The following is an 18,506-nucleotide window of genomic DNA, read 5'->3' on the forward strand; positions in this document are numbered from 1 at the left end:
TTCCTCTTCCCTCTCCATTCCAGGAACTAGGATCTTCAGTCCAGAAGAGCCTCAAGTTTGCAGACATGGAAATCACTAATTCTTCATGTGGGTAACTGGGGATGATGATGGTGAAGACCAATCTTAATCCTACCATTTTCGTCCTGGATTCATGTTTCCTAGTTGTTAAGAACACAGTCCTACATAATAGCCTTTGGTTCGAATAATATACGTCACCTTGAAGGACAATGTCCTAAACCCAAAAGGGCCATCTTCAAGCTGGTGCCTTATCTTTCAACTTAGAAAACTACATAGTGTATGAAATGGTAGAAACATTATATACTTGATTATTTACCATTGTTACCCTTTTTCTTTAAAGAAGAACCCTTGATCAAAAGAGAAGTTTTTGATATTTTATGATAATATATTGGACACTCTATAAATCCCTTAACAGTGATGCTATCCAAGATGCTATGGGGAAAAAAGGCAGTTCTATGCCCATAATACCTGCGAATTCAGGTAAGGACAAATCTCTACTCCCTCTGGAATAGAACTGGTCTGATATTTTCAACTTGCTACCAAGAAGCTAGTTGGTCTCCTTGATGGATGGTACAATGACAAGGGCTCCACATTGGTCTCTGGTTTCAACTGGCTTGATTGAACAGCAGTGATAACTAGTACCACCTTAGCAAGAGAGAGCTCCATGATGGGAGCTCATGTGTTATATCACGATGGCTGTTTCGTCCTTGGGTTAAGCACTGGGGTTTATGAAGAAAGAGGATGGCTGAAATTCTCTTGATGAGTCATCTGTCCAGGTGCCCTGCTTAAAGGTCTGAAAACTTGGGAGATTTCTCCTCACCATTTCCTCCCCCAGAGAAAGGCGTGTAATAACTATTTGTATTTTATTCACTGCAACTATTGTGATCCATTCATGAACTGAGCCTGGGTTTTCCCCCTGCTCTACCAACTGATTGTAAGGAACCCTCTGAAGATATAGATGTAAACTCAGAGATTGGTGTCTATACAACAGAAGCAATAAGAGAATCTTCTGCCCTTAGAAACTACTCCTGCTCCACTTTGAATATATGATTTGCATCATGTAATTTGACTGATCTCACAATAACCAGGTTATGAAAGGTGGTGCTAGTTGCAGTTATTTAATGTTCCATAGTCAAGACACAAGTCTTGGGGCCAAGTATCATACCAGGAGTCCTTTGTTAAACCTGATTAGACTTCTGCTGCAGACAGCCTTGCCCCAGCATCTTGGAGGTGTCTGCTATAATTCTTCTATAAGGCTTACCAAAAACTGTGCATGGGTTATTTTCTACCACAGATGACTGTAGAACCAGAATATCTGCTGGGTCATATGACCAAGTGACAAGTTCATATGGACCCAATACCGAATGTTTTTTGGTTCTGGTTACCCCTCTGAACTAATATCTCTTCAGGCCATTCACTAAATGAGATGGAGCAGTCCTTCAAGGTGTAAAATACGCTATTTCCAAAATCTGAAGAGGTCTTCTAACTGCTCTATTGCTATTATAGTTGTAGAATTTTCAAAGTACAATAACTAACCATTTTCTGTGGATGACAGAGTAGATAAAAGATAGTTGTAATTTTATTTTGCTATTCTTTTCATTGAGAGTTTGAATCCAGTTTCCTTTCCCCTGAATTTGGGCAGGTCTTAATTACTTAGTGTATGAATATAATGCAGCAAAACTAACTCTCCAGGGCTTTTGAGGCAAAGTGATATTTGCAGCTTCTGCCCAGGAATCCTAAACGAGTTTGTGTGTTGTGAGAACTTTCAAGAAGTCCTGAGGAGAAGTTCCTATAAAAAGGAACTGAGGTCTCCAGCTGACAATTCCAGCCGAGTTCACAGGTACCAGCTAGCCTTAACTTGTTAGCTATATGAGTGAGGCTCCAGCCCCAGCTGATGCTGCATGGAGCAGAGAGAGGTGAGTTCTTGCCATTTCCTGCTGAATTGAAAATTCATCAGCAAAATAAATGATTGTTGGTTTTCTAAGTCACAAAGTGTTAGATTAATTTATTATGCAGGAATGGATAATTAGAACAGAGAGAATGTCCTGTCATGTTCCACATCACAGGACTGATAAATTCTTCACAAGTTTGGCAGGCACCTGAATGTTTTAAAGGTTTATTTCCTGCACTGTGGTCCACATGTGGCTAACCCTCATGCACATGGTATGTTGTTTTTGCTTCTGAATAGTATGATGTCATTGGCATAGCAGACCAGTGTAATGTTATGAGGAATGTCACCTGGCCCAACTAGGGAAGTACAGTATCTTCGTTGGGAAGAAAGAGATTAGTAACTAAAAATGGTATAGTATCTTGCCAGTATTTTCTGGCAGCAAACAGGAGATCATGTCTTGGAACAGATTTGGTGGCTATGGAAGTAGGGAAGACAGAATATGAAAGTGGATATGAGGAAGTTCTCACTGTAAAGCTTGTTCTTCCATATCTCGTGATTTACTATCCTGTCATTGGTACCTGAAGCTGGTCCTAATACAGTACTGGTATCTCTTCTTGAAGCTCAAGTAAAACAGTGGCCTACAGGAATGATGTGGAGATACAGAAATACAAAACCATATACAGTAAAATAAATCATTTACAAATAATTTAAAATAAGGCAAAGATAAAACATGATTAAGTGGATAGTTATTGAAACTGATGGGATAGGATATATGGATATTTAATTTTCCTCTTTTTTGAATATTATTTTCTATGTCCTCTTAGCAGTGATCTCTTTATCTGCCATATGGGAATAAGCTAATTTTTATTCTGCTGCAATTTTCCAAAGAACTGATCGCTTTGATTTTGCAGGATATTTCATTCATGATCAGTTTCACTCTACAAAGTATTAGAGAAATTTTATTAATATTCTGTAGATTTTAAATTGTTCATGAAAAAGGAATATGTATTTCAGTGCAGAGTTTTGTCTCATTTCCTCTACTATCTGCATTTAGACTTAAAAATGTGAAAATTATGCTGTATCCAAATTCTTCAGTCAATGCTTACCAAAGTCTCATTTTCATGCATTACTTGTGGATTTATTTTTAAAACCAGACATTAAATTGAAAGAAAAAAATCAGAAATGGAAATTAAAGGAAAACAATGAGGAACCAAAAAGATAAATAGCATCCAAGAGAAAGACTTTATTTAGTTAAGCACCTCAAGCATTCATTCATTCATTCATTCATTCACTCATTCATACAGATATACTTTCCTTCAATAAATTTTTATTGGACATCTACCAGACACTGAAGATTTATGAATGAATAAGATCTACATGTTCCCTATTTTCATAAAGCTATAATCTAGCAGAAAGAAATATATTACAAGGTTACAAAATATATTAGTTAATTAAAGCTGTGATTAATGGTTATAAGGTCAAAGAACTTATTAACAATCTAGGCCGTCTTCCTACTTCTGCTGTTGCCCTCCAACAGTGCCTGTAGTCTTTTCACAACATAGCATAAATCAGTGATCCTTTGAAAGAAAACATGTAATTCCTCTGCTTAGAATCTATCAATGGCTTTCTATCTCAGACAAAAATCCTACTTCTATTACTTTTTGAAAGTATTAGACCATCTCAAAACTTAGCGGCTTAAAATAACTGTTGATGATCTGTTATGTTTGGGACTGACTAGGTTCAATTGCATGGCTTTTGAAGTCTTTCATGTGGCTGCAGTCTAAAGCTGCTGGGGGTAGATTCATAGAGGGCTTAATGGAACTGGACATTCAAGATGACTTCTTCACTCACATGTGCATTAAGTATGAATGGCCAGAGAAGCATGAAGCTCACCAGAATCTTTTTCAACATTCAGGTTCTCCATTGTATAGCTTGGGTTTCCATAAAATATGGAAGTCTCAAGATAGACTTATTGTAGTTAACTTTCTCAAGAGTGAGAATTCCAAGAGACATAGATAGAAGCATGACATTTTATTACTAAATTTTGAATGCCACACTATTTCTTACACAGGTTCTGGCTTCAGTGTGGAAGGGACCTTTACAAAAATGTGATTACTGGGAAGCTTAACTCTCACAAGTTCAAAACTCTTCAAATGAAAAGACCTTGAAATCTCAGGATTTACTTCCCTGTTAAATCTGTGTCCTAATTCTATCCTTTCTCATTCTTGACCCTGCCATGTAGCTGTTTTGGCTCCCTCATTGTTCGCTGAAAATGTTAGGTTGACAACCATCTCAGGGAACTTGGCACTGTAGTTTCCTCTTTCTGGAACACTCTTTTCCAGATGTTTACATAAGTTTTTCCCTCACTTTCATAGTTCTGATGAAAAGTCACCTCAGTGAGGTGTTTTCTAATAACCCTATTTAAAATAGTCACCAGTGCTACCAAACCATGATCCTTCTATGGCATGTCTATTTTCATTTTTTGCTTTGTTTTTTCAATGTAATTAGCACCTAACATCCATATTTTAAACAATTTTTTGAAGTATATCATACAGATAGCAGAGTTACAGACCATAAAATTTCAGTCTAGTGCATGAACAAACGCATAAAACCTACACCAATAATTAATAACGGCATATCATTACAACCCAAGGAACTCTTCATTATTCTCTTCTGTCATCACTAACCCAAACAGTGATAACCACTCTCTTGATTTCTTGTAACATGAACTTTTGCCTACTTTTGAACACTCCATGTATGCAATAAGGCAGAAAGTTTATATTCTCTTTTCTCTCACTAAATATTACATTTGTGAGACTCATTACCTTTGGTGTATGCAGTTTAGGTCTTTTCATCCTCATCAATGAATGTTATTCCTTTATATGAATGCACTGTAATTTACCAACTCTATTGTAGATGAACATTTGGGATTTTTTCAATGGTGGGCTAATCATATTGCTATAAACACTATTGTATATGTCTTTGGTAATTTTATGAATCTACCTAAATATATATATACATTTCTGCTGGTTATATGTTCCAGAGTGAAATTTCTGGATTTCTGATATTCCACCTATTTTATTTGATTATTGCCTGCTTCTCCTCTCAGGATGCATAAAGTTTAATGAGTATAGGCAGCTTTGTCTGTAATGTTAAGAGGTGGAGTAGAGAATGCATTCATGGAGAAATAAATTAGAGTTAAAATGTTAGGGATGAGTAGGTTCCTGATTATTCAATACAGTTGGGAAATCCTTTCTCAAGCAGAAGGAAAAGCCTGCTCAAAAGCTTAGAGGTGGCAAAAAGAACGGTGCATCTGAAAAAACGTTAAGACCTATGTGGAGTTTAGATAGCGAGAAAATTAGAAAATAACATTTTAGAAGATTCTAGAGATTTTCCACATCTTTTATAATATTTTAAAGGTTTTATTCATTATTTTTAAAACAACTGTATGTGTCTTTTATAGGATAACACCATAAATATATTTTCATTTATAAAAAGAACCGTGGATCCACAACAGAATGGAGTAATGAGGGAGGGAGAGGGAGACTATTTGAGATTTCGACCAATGTAGTCAGGAAACAACCAAGATTTGAGGAGAAGAGATGTTTTGGAAAGTATTTAGGATTTGAAAAAATGATTGATTATGGTGGTTAAGACATTTTTTTTCTAGGATATCTTCAGGCCTTTTTAGAATAAACCAGGTAGAGATAGACTTATTGTGTTCAAGGGAAGGTATGGCTATATACATCCCCAAGAAAAGGTCTTAGCTAAAAGTATAAAACTTAGAGTAATTTACAATATATAAACAAATATGATGTCATATTTGAAGATGACAATCCTCAATATCAGAACTATAAAACTGTCAATATCTAAATTACAGTTAGAACACAAGCCAGAAGATGAAACTGCAAAAAGAAAAAAAAAATGGCCAGAAATTGTGGAGGAAAAAGTCAGAATAATAATAAAAAAATGTTTAAAGGGAACAGAATCATTGACTAACACAATTATTGTCATCATAGAATTTATAACTCCCTGGTATTATTTTTGTTCATTTGCTTGATGTTTTCTGTCATTCTTCCACATCCTAGAATATTAGCTCCATGAATATAGAGACCTCCATCTTCTCTTCGCTTCAGTATTCTTAGTGTCTAATATGGTGGTGGGTATACAAAAGCATTTGTTCGGTTAATATGAATGAAAGACTTTATGTGTGATGAGAACTGCTGTATGCCCACTGAATGCGTAATATGGTAGTTGTAGTGACTTTTCTAAGAGTTGGGTATTAGTGTGCTTGGGCTGCCATAACAAAGTACCACAGATTATGCAGCATAAACAACAGAAATGTATTTTGTCATAGCCTAGAGGCTAGAAGTCCCAGATCAAGGTGCCAGCAGATTTGATTTCTAGTGAGATCACATTCTTCCTCACATGGCCCTTCCTCTGAGAGAAGAAGGAACAGAGAGAAAAGAAACTCTCTCTGGTGTCTCTTATCATAAGACTCCTAATCCTGTTGGGCCAGGTCACATCCTTATGACATTATTTAAGTTAAATTACTTCCCTGGAGATCCTGTTCCAAATACAACCCCACTGGCGTTTAGGGATTTCCACATATGAATTTTGGGGAACATGAACATTTAGTCCATGACAAGCTGTATAGTAATATTTATTGCAACATGTTACAAGAATGGAAACAAGTGATTAGTCTTACAATTTCCTGGATGCAAGACAAAGTTTACTGACATTTTGAGAAAAAAACAGTAACCTAAAAAGTAATTAAACAAGATGGTATTTGGACAAAGACACAGAATTCCACAACTACTTCGTTCTGTGTGCGCAGATCCTCCCAGAGAGAAGTTAAGCAAAAGAAGGCTTGCATTAGCAGAGCATTTAATACCATTATTATTCTGTTTTTCAAGAAAAAGGCTCTATAAAATCCTCTCTGGAGAAAAAAAGTACAAAACAAAGCCTGTCTGAGAAAGCGAAGTAGCAATGAAGATGCAACAATCCCTTTGAAATTTCTCATAGGAATAAACACAGCACACATAGATTGTGTCAAACTCAGTTTGTAGTCTGCAGTTTGGAGAGTAGAAACAAGAGAATGTAGGTGGTTCATTTAGAGAGGTTGCCTGTGGCTTTTGCTTGTTTTTGTGTACCTATATTTTGTTTGACACAGGTTCAAAATGAGAGGAACAGAATTACAGGTTCAAAATGAGAGGAACATAATAAGGAGAAGAGAGTAATGGTTAAATATATCTATTGGACTCACATAGTTCTTGAGCTTTTCTTAATATTTAGGATATTAAACATTTCTGGGAAATAATTTTATGGTGTATTTCAAAGAACATATAATAGTTTATGGCACTCTCAAATAGTTCTTCTCTGTTATTGACTTATGGTGTCTTGTTCTTTCTCTTTATAGTATTTGGCATTAACTGTATTATATATTTATTTGTGTATTTGTTTAATGTCTGTATCTTCTGCTGTTACCGAACGCAGACTGAATCCTGGCCAAAAAACAAAACAAAAACAAAAAAACAAGTGGCACTCGGAGGACACCTTGGAGGATCAAAGATTTATTTCACGCTAGCAGGTTCAGAAGAGAGTAATCTCTCAAGATCTGAGCCCCGAGCACAGGCAAAGTAAGTATTTTATATGTTTTTACTTCCATATCTGTGCCAGTCTTGCAGTTGCAGCTGGTGGGGCTAGCGGAAAGCCTGGAATGGGCCTGAGACCGGAACTGGGATTCCCCTGCTGGACTGGTCAGCCACCTCAGAAGACAGATTTTCCTTATCACTAGTAGAAGATAGCCTTGTAATTGTAGGGATCTACCTTTAGTTGAGCAGTGCAAGTGTTCAACGTATTTATTATGTTGAATATATGGACTTCATGTTATAGTTTCCCCCTGAATATTAACATAAGGGTCTGTTCATGTGTGGGGTCTCTTCTTGTTTGCTAAATTGGTTTCAAATCAGTGATTAATGAAAAGACAGTAGACTTTGAAGTTAAATGATGTCATACAAGTTATAGGAGCTCTGAGTCTCAGTTCTTTCATTCATAGAAGTGATGCTAGCTAAAATAATAATTGAAAACACTTCTTCTCCATTTCAGGAGAAAGCAGGAGTTCAATCCAAGGGATTGATAAGGTAGGTCCTATTTAGTCTTAAAGAAGGAAATTGAGAAAAGCAAGAATTTAATTATTCTGTATAATAAAGAATTAAGAAATTGCAAGCCATCTGCTAGTCCTCAATAAAGTTGTTTGGACAGAACCACAGAGGAATTCAGATAAGAGATTTCATTGGAAGAAATGGAGCCCTGAAATGGTGTCAGGCTAGGGCCGTGGAACTTCACAGCTAGTTATAAAATTCCCCATGGCAGTGATGAGTCATAATACATAGCAGGGAAGTAGCAACTGATATACGATAATCGATTTTGAATTATTGCTGTTGTGTTTTGTAACTTCTCCTTATCATGAGTCCCTGGATACAGTTACTAACAACAACAGTGGGTCTAAATTCAAGTATGCATTTATTCATGTGTGTGTGTGTGTGTGTGTGTGTGTGTGTGTCCATGCATCAAACATATACAGATCTTCTTTACAATGTTGACTAGTTGTACTTCTTTGAAATTGTTTATGCCATATGCATGTATCTTATAAAATCTGATTCATCTCTACTGATTCTTTCAAACACAAATGTTTTCTACATTGTTGGTTTTAACAGTCTTTGTTTAGAGAAGAACTCATGAGGTATTTTATTTTATTTTTAAAGATTTATTTTTTTATTTGACAGAAGAGAGAGATTACAAGTAGGCAGGGGGGAGGGGAGCAGGATCCCTGCCTAGCAGAGAGCCCGATGTGGGGCTTGATTCCAGGACCCTAAGATCATGACCTGAGCTGAAGGCAGAGGCTTTACCCATTGAGCCACCCAGGTGCCCCATGAGGTATTTTATTTTAGTTCAAATTGTCACCTCGGTTAGATTCTCCTCACTCACTAGAATCTCAGTGGCATAGATAGCTCAGGTTTCTGGAGCTGGGCTGATCTACAGGCAGATTTTGAGCTTCTAATGTTTCATTTTAATCCAAACACTTGCAGATTCTATGAATTACCCCCTTGACTCTAGTGAATGGGTATTCAGATGCAATTTTGACTCTTAAGCTTATGTGACCTTGGGATATACCAGGGAAGGCACAGATATACTCTTCTATTGCCTTTCTCTACCAAGTTTAAGGAAACAGGTGTTATCACCCCAGAAGAGTTTGTGGCAGCTGGAGATCACTTAGTCCACCACTGTCCAACATGGCAATGGGCTACTGGGGAAGAATTGAAAGTGAAGGCATACCTACCAACAGGCAAACAATTTTTGGTCACCAAAAATGTGCCATGCTACAAGCGGTGCAAACAGATGGAGTATTCAGATGAATTGGAAGCTATCATTGAAGAAGATGATGGTGATGGGGGATGGGTAGATACTTATCATAACACAGGGATTGCAGGAATAACCGAAGCAGTTAAGGAGATTACATTGGAAAGCAAGGACAGTATAAAACTTCAAGATTGCGCAGCAATATGTGAGGAGGAGGAAGAAGAAGATGAAGGAGAAGCTGCAGATATGGAAGAATATGAAGAAAGTGGATTGTTGGAAACAGATGAGGCTACCCTAGACACAAGGAAAATAGTAGAGGCTTGTAAAACTAAAACTGATGCTGGAGGTGAAGATGCTATTTTGCAAACAAGAACTTACAACCTTTATATCACTTATGATAAATATTACCAGACACCACGATTATGGTTGTTCGGCTATGATGAGCAAAGGCAGCCTTTAACAGTTGAACACATGTATGAAGACATCAGTCAAGATCATGTGAAGAAAACAGTGACCATTGAAAATCACCCTCATCTCCCACCACCTCCTATGTGTTCAGTTCATCCATGCAGGCATGCTGAGGTGATGAAGAAAATCATTGAGACTGTTGCAGAAGGAGGAGGAGAACTTGGTGTTCATATGTATCTTCTAATTTTCTTGAAGTTTGTACAAGCTGTCATTCCAACAATAGAATATGACTACACAAGACACTTCACAATGTAACGGAGAGAGCATAGAATCTATTCTAATTATTGTTTCTGATTTTTAAACAGTTAACCCATAGATGTGACCATTGACCATATTCACCAATATGTACAATTTCTCTAATAAAGGGACTTATATGTTTATGCATTAAATAAAAAAAGTTCCACTACCAGACTTATTTATTTAATAAAAATGAGTGTAAAGAGAAAAAAAAATTCTTATGTTCTTACAGTTTTATAGTTAACAATTATGTTAGACTACCATGTGACTGCATAAATCCTATGTAGAATTAATGATGTTTTAATTGTATGTGGTTTGGGACGCCTGGGTGGCTCAGTTGGTTAAGCAGCTGCCTTCGGCTCAGGTCATGATCCCAGCGTCCTGGGATCGAGTCCCACATCGGGGTCCTTGCTCCGCAGGGAGCCTGCCTCTCCCTCTGACTCTGCCTGCCACTCTGCCTGTGCTCTCTCTCTCTCTCTCTCTGACAAATAAATAAATAAAATATTTAAAAAAAATATATTCCTTTAAAAAAAATTGTATGTGGTTTAACATATATTTTCCAATTCCCTCTTCTAGAATTTGCCTCCTAATTGCTTGGTAAACAGAATTTTTCAGAGTGTTGGATTGAAATAGCTTTCCCGATAGGTAACATCATGCATTATTTATGTTCAACCTTCGTGTGAGGGACACAGATTTTGGAAACAAGTTTAATAGACAGTTTTTGATGGGAAATATGCTTTTGGCTGCATATAAAAGTTCATCTAAATTCTCATCTTGCAAAGCAGTCAGAATGGCATTTGTTGGTTTAACATGAATAGTAAATAATAGGATCATGGCATTTTAAAACTTAAAAATCAAGCATGATAATGACATTATACAATTTAAACAAGATAAACAAGTTCTCTGTATACAATAATGAGGTGGATATTGTTAGTTGTTTACCCAGTAGTCTCTTTCTTCTTTATAACAGAATGCTAACTTACTTTATGTATGTATTTCTCTCCCACATGGTTTATTCTGCCTTGGGGAAATATGATCACAAACTCAATTCCAAAGATGGTTCAGATTGCGCTAAAAGAAATCCCACCTCTCTTGCCAATGATCAACTCAAGAATAAGTTTGTGATCCAATGTTGTTCAATAGATTAGATTTTCTGGAAACTTCTGGGAAAAGTTTTCTTTGGTCTTTAGTTTTTGCAAACTAGCTCTTTCCTCCTGCTAAATATAAGCAAGGGGATTTGAAGTTCTGGCTGTCATTCTACAAGCTGAGTTTTCACTAAGTCAAACAATCTTGAGGTTTGACTTACCTCTGGTTTTGCTCGCATGTGAGCCAGTGTGTTTCCTTACTGTTAAGAAAGTCCAGTTTAGTGAGATAAACATTAAAGAAATGATAATAAATAGATAATCACATAAGCATATGCATAGTAAAAAAAAACCTGCTAAACATTGTGAAAGAAACAAACTAGTTATGATAGGAAATTTAGCTTAAGGGTCAAAGAAAACCTCTTTGTGGAGATCATGATAAAATGGGTTCAGAAGTATAATTTTACTAGGTGAAGAGTTAGGGAAAGAATATTCCATGCAAAGGCCTCAAGGTAGGAAATTTGTTGGCACTTCACAGGAACTTATAGAAGCTTAGCATGCTCAATCAAGGATAAGGAATAAACAGGGAAATAGAACCCTGGTATGAAATGAATCTGGGAATATAAGCAATGTCTAGATATTTTGACTCTGAAAGTATTAAAGGAATCATTAATCCAATCAAATATCATAAGATTTTGTAAGTTGATTACTGTCCTTCTCCTTTAGATTCTCCCTAGACTTATATTAATAACCACAATAGGAAGTCTTGGTAGGCAAGTACATTAACAGTAAGGTGCGTGTGTCCCCAAGTCTCTCACTGTCCCCTTTTTCGATTGTTGGGAACACAATGGCCACATGTTAAATTTTCTTTCTTTTATGCCCAACTTAATTAGCTCATTTTTAAATATGAGAATAAAATTATACTGTCCAATTTTTAGTTAATTTAAGCCAGAGTTTGGTTGGTTAAACATGATGAAGGACGAAAGTGTGTTCAGTTGCCAGCATAGCTGTATCTTTTAATTAGTGACATGGGAAATCTTTTAAGTGTGGCTTATCTAATAGTAATTCGATAATAATAATTAGATACTAGAGTTATCTAATTGTTTAGGAACCAATGGAAGAACGTATAACTGAACACTGACTGCTGGTCCTTCTTTATAATGTGTTCTTGTTAGCCTCATGTTTAATCTACCATGGATATACCAGAATCTCAACAGAGGCAAAGTGGCAAAGCAGAAGGAAGTAGAATTTATTAAAATTGGGCTGCGAAAAATGTATACTGGTGCATGACTTCTCTGAGTTAGGTGACTCGTAGAGGTCTAAAATTTATGGTCCATGAAGAATAGCACCTTGATCTGTTAATAGCAGCTGAAATTAAAAAAAAAAAAGTCTGTATCTGATGGGTAGATACAGTAGTCAGATTTACTAGGAAGGCAACATTTAAAATCGAATAGACAAGAGCTTTATGATGTAGGGAGAATTATATGAATAATGGGGAACAGAGTTTTTCCCCAAAGAGAAAAGACTGCCAAAGGCTAGTAAATTTGACAAATACGTTGAGAGTCAACCAAATCCAATGGGAATAATGGAAAAGTAGTGAGAAACTGAGGCACCCATTAAAAATAATAGGAATAGGAACCAGCTGTAGTCTCTTTTTTTTAGATTTTTATTTTATTATTACTGTTATTTATTAACATACAATGTGTTATTTGTTTCAAGGGTACAGATCTGTGATTCATCAGGCTTACACAATTCATAGTGCTCACCATAGCACTACTCCCCCTAATGTCTATCACCTGGCCACCGTATCCCTCCCACCCCCCTCCACTCCAATAAACCTCAGTTTGTTTCCTAAGATTAAGAGTCTCTTATGCTTTGTCTCCCTCTCTGGTTTTGTCCTGTCTCATTTTTTTCCCCTCTTCCTCCATGATCCTCTGCATTGTTTCTCAAATTCTACATATCAGCGATCATATGATTTAATTCTCTTTCTCTGATTGACTTATTTTGCTAATCATAATACCTTCTAGTTCCATCCACGTCATTGTAAATGGCAAGATTTCATTTCTTTTGATGGCTGCAGAGTATTCCATTGTGTATATATACCACATCTTCTTTATCCATTCATCTGTTGATGGACATCTATGTTCTTTCCATAGTTTGACTATTGTGGACATTGCTGCTGTAAACACTTCGGTACACGTTTTTCTTCAGATCACTACATTTGTATCTTTAGGGTAAATACTGAGTAGTGCAATTGCTGGTTCGTAGGGTATTCTCAACTTTATGAGGAACCTCCACACAGTTTTCCAGAGTGGCTGCACCAACTTGCATTCCCACCAACAGTGTAGGAGGGTTCCCCTTTTCTCCACATCCTCGTCAGCATCTGTCCTTTCCTGACTTGTTAATTTTAGCCATTCTGACTGGTGTGAGGTGGTATTTCACTGTGGTTTTGATTTGCCTTTACCTGATGCCGAGTGGCAGTGCCAGTTGATGCTGGTTGTAGTCTTACTGGTTTCTTCATTAATCTATAAATTACATAAAAATCTGAGAAATGTTCAAAAACCTCAGCAATAACAACACAACTGCAACTATAGCAACAAAAACTACTAAAGCTATTACTGTCCCCATTATTTTTTATGCCAAGTACATTGTAATAATCTCTGTCACAAGAGAGATAAGTGGTGGTCAGTAATTAGTTCCCCAATATCATTGGAAGGGAAAAAATTCAAAGTAAATTCTTGAACAATGTCCCTTATTACCTTAATGAGACAAAATACACATATTTTAAGTATGTATTCTATATATGGAGAGACATTGGTGTGTGTGTGTGTGTGTGTTACTTGTAAGGCAAAATAAAAATAAACATAAAATTTCTGATAATTTAACTGTATTTCTCTATTTTCTTAATAAAAACTCCTCGATGTTGTTCTACAAACCCCAAACTCTGAACTAACTTGGAAGAAAGACCACCACTATAGGCTAAAATCCCTGTGTTCTCGAGTATAAAGGGACAAAGGATTTGGTTTAGTTTGGTTTAGTTTAGATTAATTTAGTTAAACCACTTGGTTTAAACCAAGTGGTTTAACTAAATTAATTTATTACCAACTGACCAAACCTTGCTAGGAACAAAGAAATTAGGGCACTTCTCAATATTATAACTGGGGGATAATAATAATTATTATATATTTATAAGGGGATTAGATGAAAAGAAGCCAACAACTTTTTGGCAATGATGAATATTCCAGGACCTGTATATTTGTTGCTAAATAAAAGTAATTCCCTCAATTTAAGATTCCTTTAAAACAATCACTTAATTCATTCATAAAGTGTGTGTGAGGGAAATGGAATTATTCACAAAACTGGGAAGAGGCAACCAGAATCCAACGAGCTGAATAAATTGCTGACACTGAATCCATGACCAGGCTGTGTCTCATTTACGGTTTCTGTTTTCCTTGGCCTCTCTTTCTGCTCCAGCAAAATGTGGCTTTAAAATTGTAATTGCAAATGAAGCTAATAATAACACGTTTTGCTGAAGCTGTTCCTAGCAAAGTATAAAATCCCGCATTGATCTACCCTGTTTGAGTCCCCGAAAGCCAAAAGCAATCAATATGACATGAAAGATAACTACATTTCTCTTTCAAACTTGCACATTGCTGGGGGAAGAGAGTCAAAATAATTTTCACATGTTTTCTGGTTGGACAAATATATTTCAAGACTCTGAATTATATAGCAACAGTAACAACAGTGCATACTTTAATTTTGTTTTGAATAGCAGGCCTAGTGCCTTTTTGGGGGTTTATGGAATGCTCTAATTAGCTCGGAAGGTTTCAGAAATACATCCGGCAACTGACTTGTGACAGTTGCAGATAATACATTACATTAATGCAGATAATACATTACAAGGCATTCAGTTGTTTTCTATATTATCAAAGTAATCTAAATACAGATAGATGGGCTTAGCGTAGGTGTTGAAGACTAAATATTTGTCAAAAGAATTAAGAAAACTGTACATAAAATTAGGATTATTAATTTAATCTATTCATTTATTTATTTGGTGATTCCAAAAGGACCAAAAAGCCACAAGTGGCTTATTAAGGGCACCAAGATTCTAGTAGATTTTAGATCATAAAAGATTGAGTTGTGTTTGATTTACTACTGTTCAGAAAATATTACATAAGTTTAACACTGGAAGATATGATTCAATTTCTGAGAAAGTAGGCTTATTCTATTAACCTGACAAAGTTAAGTCTTGGAATTTCCTTTACCCCCATATTCAGCTGAATCCTTTTAATAATTAGAGCAGGCATTCCTGAAGGTAATAATAAACTTTTATATTTATTATAGTGCACATGACTTTAGGCATATACTTACTTTAAACATTTTAATATTACCACAAACAACTGGCATTGAAAGATCCTTTGCCTTTTTTTGTTTTAAAGAAATAGCCATTGCTCTAGTCATTATTCATTTCCCATTTGAATTCCTTACATCCAGGCCCACATACAAACTGTAGCCCATTTTTTGTGCACTTATCCTCTAAAATGGAGTCTTCCTTTTTCCATTCCATATGTGACCCAGAAGATACATGTGTAACTTTGACTAATTAGGGAACAGCCTCATTCAGTTATAATTCTTTCCTTTTGATATTACTGGTTATGGCACAGATATCTTTTGTAATACCTCCTTAAATGATGTTACATACTTAAATTTGTAAAATCTGCATCTCACAATCTGCTAGGTTTAGCTAAAATTCATTTTAAAATTTCCCTGGTAAAGATATGTATGCATTTAATTACAGAATAATTTTAGGACGGTTTGGAATGATGTCTTGGATCTAATAAAATGAAGTGTAAAAGGGACAAATGTAAAATCCCATGTTTATAGCTTTAAAAATTCCAAATTCAGAAAAATGTAACTTAGTGGTATAATGGAGAAAAAAAGATTTAAGGATGTTTGGTTTATTTTATGCTTCATTTATGTTAATGTGATGGTGTTGCTGATAGCGTTCATAAAATCTTAGGTTATGTTTGTAGAAACAGTGTTCAGAAACTTCAAGGTGTACTGGTTATCCCACATCTTATTGTGGAGAAGCACAGCTTTTGCATTCTGGCAACTATCTTATCCCTATTGTGCTATAATGATATGACCTGCTAATAATTACATTTTCTTATCCTTTGAAGGACTCTCAATCCAGTGACCTCAGTTTTTCCGAGAAAAGAAATATAAATCCATATTTTAATTCCAAAATTATTCCTCTTGTCACATTTTAAAGATATTCTCTTCTTCTCACTTATTTGTTGTATTAAATGGTGAGTAGAAAAAGAAAAAAATATATTTACTAAGAATATTATTCTGATCAAGAAATTGAAATATAGTAAGTACTTATCCTGTAGTGATCAATAATAATCTATTTATAATCAAAAAGATGGAGATGCAGATTTATGCTTTACTAATTCATTAGTTTGCTATTTAATGTATCCTTTCTTGCTCTAGGATTTAATGTCATTATGACAATATATTACTTGTTAATAAAAATATGGTTCAGTCAAATATACAAAGTTACCATATCCATATTTATTTTACATTAATTCTGCTTTCATATGAACCTTTAAATTTATGCTCTAAAATTTTACCATAAGTAAAATTAATAAATGTAGTATTACCTATTAATATTGCACAAATTAAGCTCTTCAAATACTAATAAAATTCATGTGCTAAAAAAATACATAATTTAAGAAACATAAGACATACAAAGTAGGTCTGAAAAACCCTGACCAAGATTAATATAGAAAATGTACAACACTCTAATTTGAAAATAATTGAGTTTTCTTGACTTAAAAACTTAATTACCCCGTGAATATTTTATATTAGTCTGAATTGTTTATACAAGCAACTAAAAAATGTGCCCTTTGGGTCCCATTTGTTAATTCGAATCAAACTTTATTCCTATATCCAATTTTCATGACTTTGAAATATCTTTACAGGAAGGATATTGAAATCATGTAGTTGGATATTTCTACTTTATAGTGTCTTAATACATTGTTAACATTTTCAGTATTTTTCATGTTTACTATTATTTTATATTTGGAAGAAATGCATGTTGTAGTCACAGTTATCAAGAGCGCCCTTATGTACATCTTCTGTATCCCCCAAGAACTGAAAAAGCTACATGTTTTGTTAGACTTGGTGTCTGTGATTATTAACTAAAGATTCTCCTTCCTCTCTGCCAGCTAGTAATGATTCTGGCTCCTTTTCAGTCTGAACAAAAAAGATAAAAATTAAATCATTTTTTCATGAATAAAAAGGAGGTTTTATGTTTGCTCTGACTCTATTCACATATTACTAAAAAAATGCCAGTTTTTCCAGCCTTTTAGCACATATATGATGTTGAAGAAAATAGCTGTAATAAAAAAATTGTGGAATAAACGTTTACATTAGAAGACTGTACATTAGGGCCTCCTGGGTGGTTCGGTCGGTTAAGCGTCTGCTTTTGGCTCAGTCATGATCCCAGAGTCCTGGGATCGGGCCCAGCATCAGGCTCCCTGCTCAGCAGGAAGCCTGCTTCTCCCTCTTCCTCTCCCGTCTTCCCCAGTTATGTTCTCTCCATCTCTCTTTCTCAAATAAATAAAATCATGGTAAAAATATAACCATTTTAAATTTGTTTTCTTCTTTGGATGAATACATTGTTTTGAAAAACAAAACAATGAGAAATATTATTGTTTTTGTTTGTTTTGTTTAAATGCAGTAAAAGTCAAGAAACAGTAGAAGTTTGGAGCAAAGTTCCAGATTACAAAACTTCAACACGTTTAATTAAAGACTAATTTTATTTTATTTTATATGACAGAGAGAGAGAGAGTGAGAGAGAGAGCACAGCAAGGGGGGTGGGAGAGGGACAAGTAGTCTTCCTGCAGAGCAGGGAGTCCGATGTGGGACTCGATCCCAGGACTCTGGGATCATGACCTGAGCTGAAGGCAGACGCTTAACAACTGAGCCACCCAGGCACCCCTAATCAGTAATTTTTAAACATTCTGTGCAAACTGTTAGTTCAGAAATAGGAGTCCTTGAAGAAAGAGACATTAAAATAGTTTGCTGGCAATAGAGTGGTAATTTTTTATTATTCTTTCTTTCCTTTTTTTCCCTACAGAAAAGTATTCTCTAAATGAATCCATGTGGAATAAACACACTACTGTGGCTGTGTGTGCTCTGATTACCTACCTTACTTTTGCATTGATTACCTTCTTCACTTCTGTTCAAAAATCACCTTCTCAGGGCCTCTGGATGGTACACCTGGTTGAGTGGACTCTTGGTTTGGGCTCAGGTGGTGATCTTAGGGTCCTGGTTGAGCCCTGTATGGGGTCTGTGCTTTGTGCAGAGTCTGCTTAAGAACCTTCCTCCCTCCTTGCTCAGCCCCTTCCCCTTTCTCAGTGTCTCTCTCTAAATAAATAAAA

General features: G+C 35.6%; 1 protein-coding gene across 1 annotated transcript; it reads left to right on the top strand.

Moving 5' to 3' along the window:
- Positions 1 to 452: 452 nt before the first annotated feature.
- Positions 453 to 10,150, top strand: LOC116589336 (ubiquitin-like-conjugating enzyme ATG3). The gene is made up of 3 exons (XM_032341335.1): positions 453 to 498; positions 8,018 to 8,052; positions 9,131 to 10,150. Exons 1-3 carry the CDS (start codon positions 453 to 455, stop codon positions 9,992 to 9,994), a joined length of 945 nt encoding a protein of 314 aa, XP_032197226.1. The 3' UTR covers positions 9,995 to 10,150.
- The last annotated feature ends 8,356 nt before the right edge of the window (positions 10,151 to 18,506 follow it).

The sequence above is a fragment of the Mustela erminea genome, chromosome 4 (assembly GCF_009829155.1).
Source record: "Mustela erminea isolate mMusErm1 chromosome 4, mMusErm1.Pri, whole genome shotgun sequence".
Taxonomy (NCBI): Eukaryota; Metazoa; Chordata; class Mammalia; order Carnivora; family Mustelidae; genus Mustela; species Mustela erminea.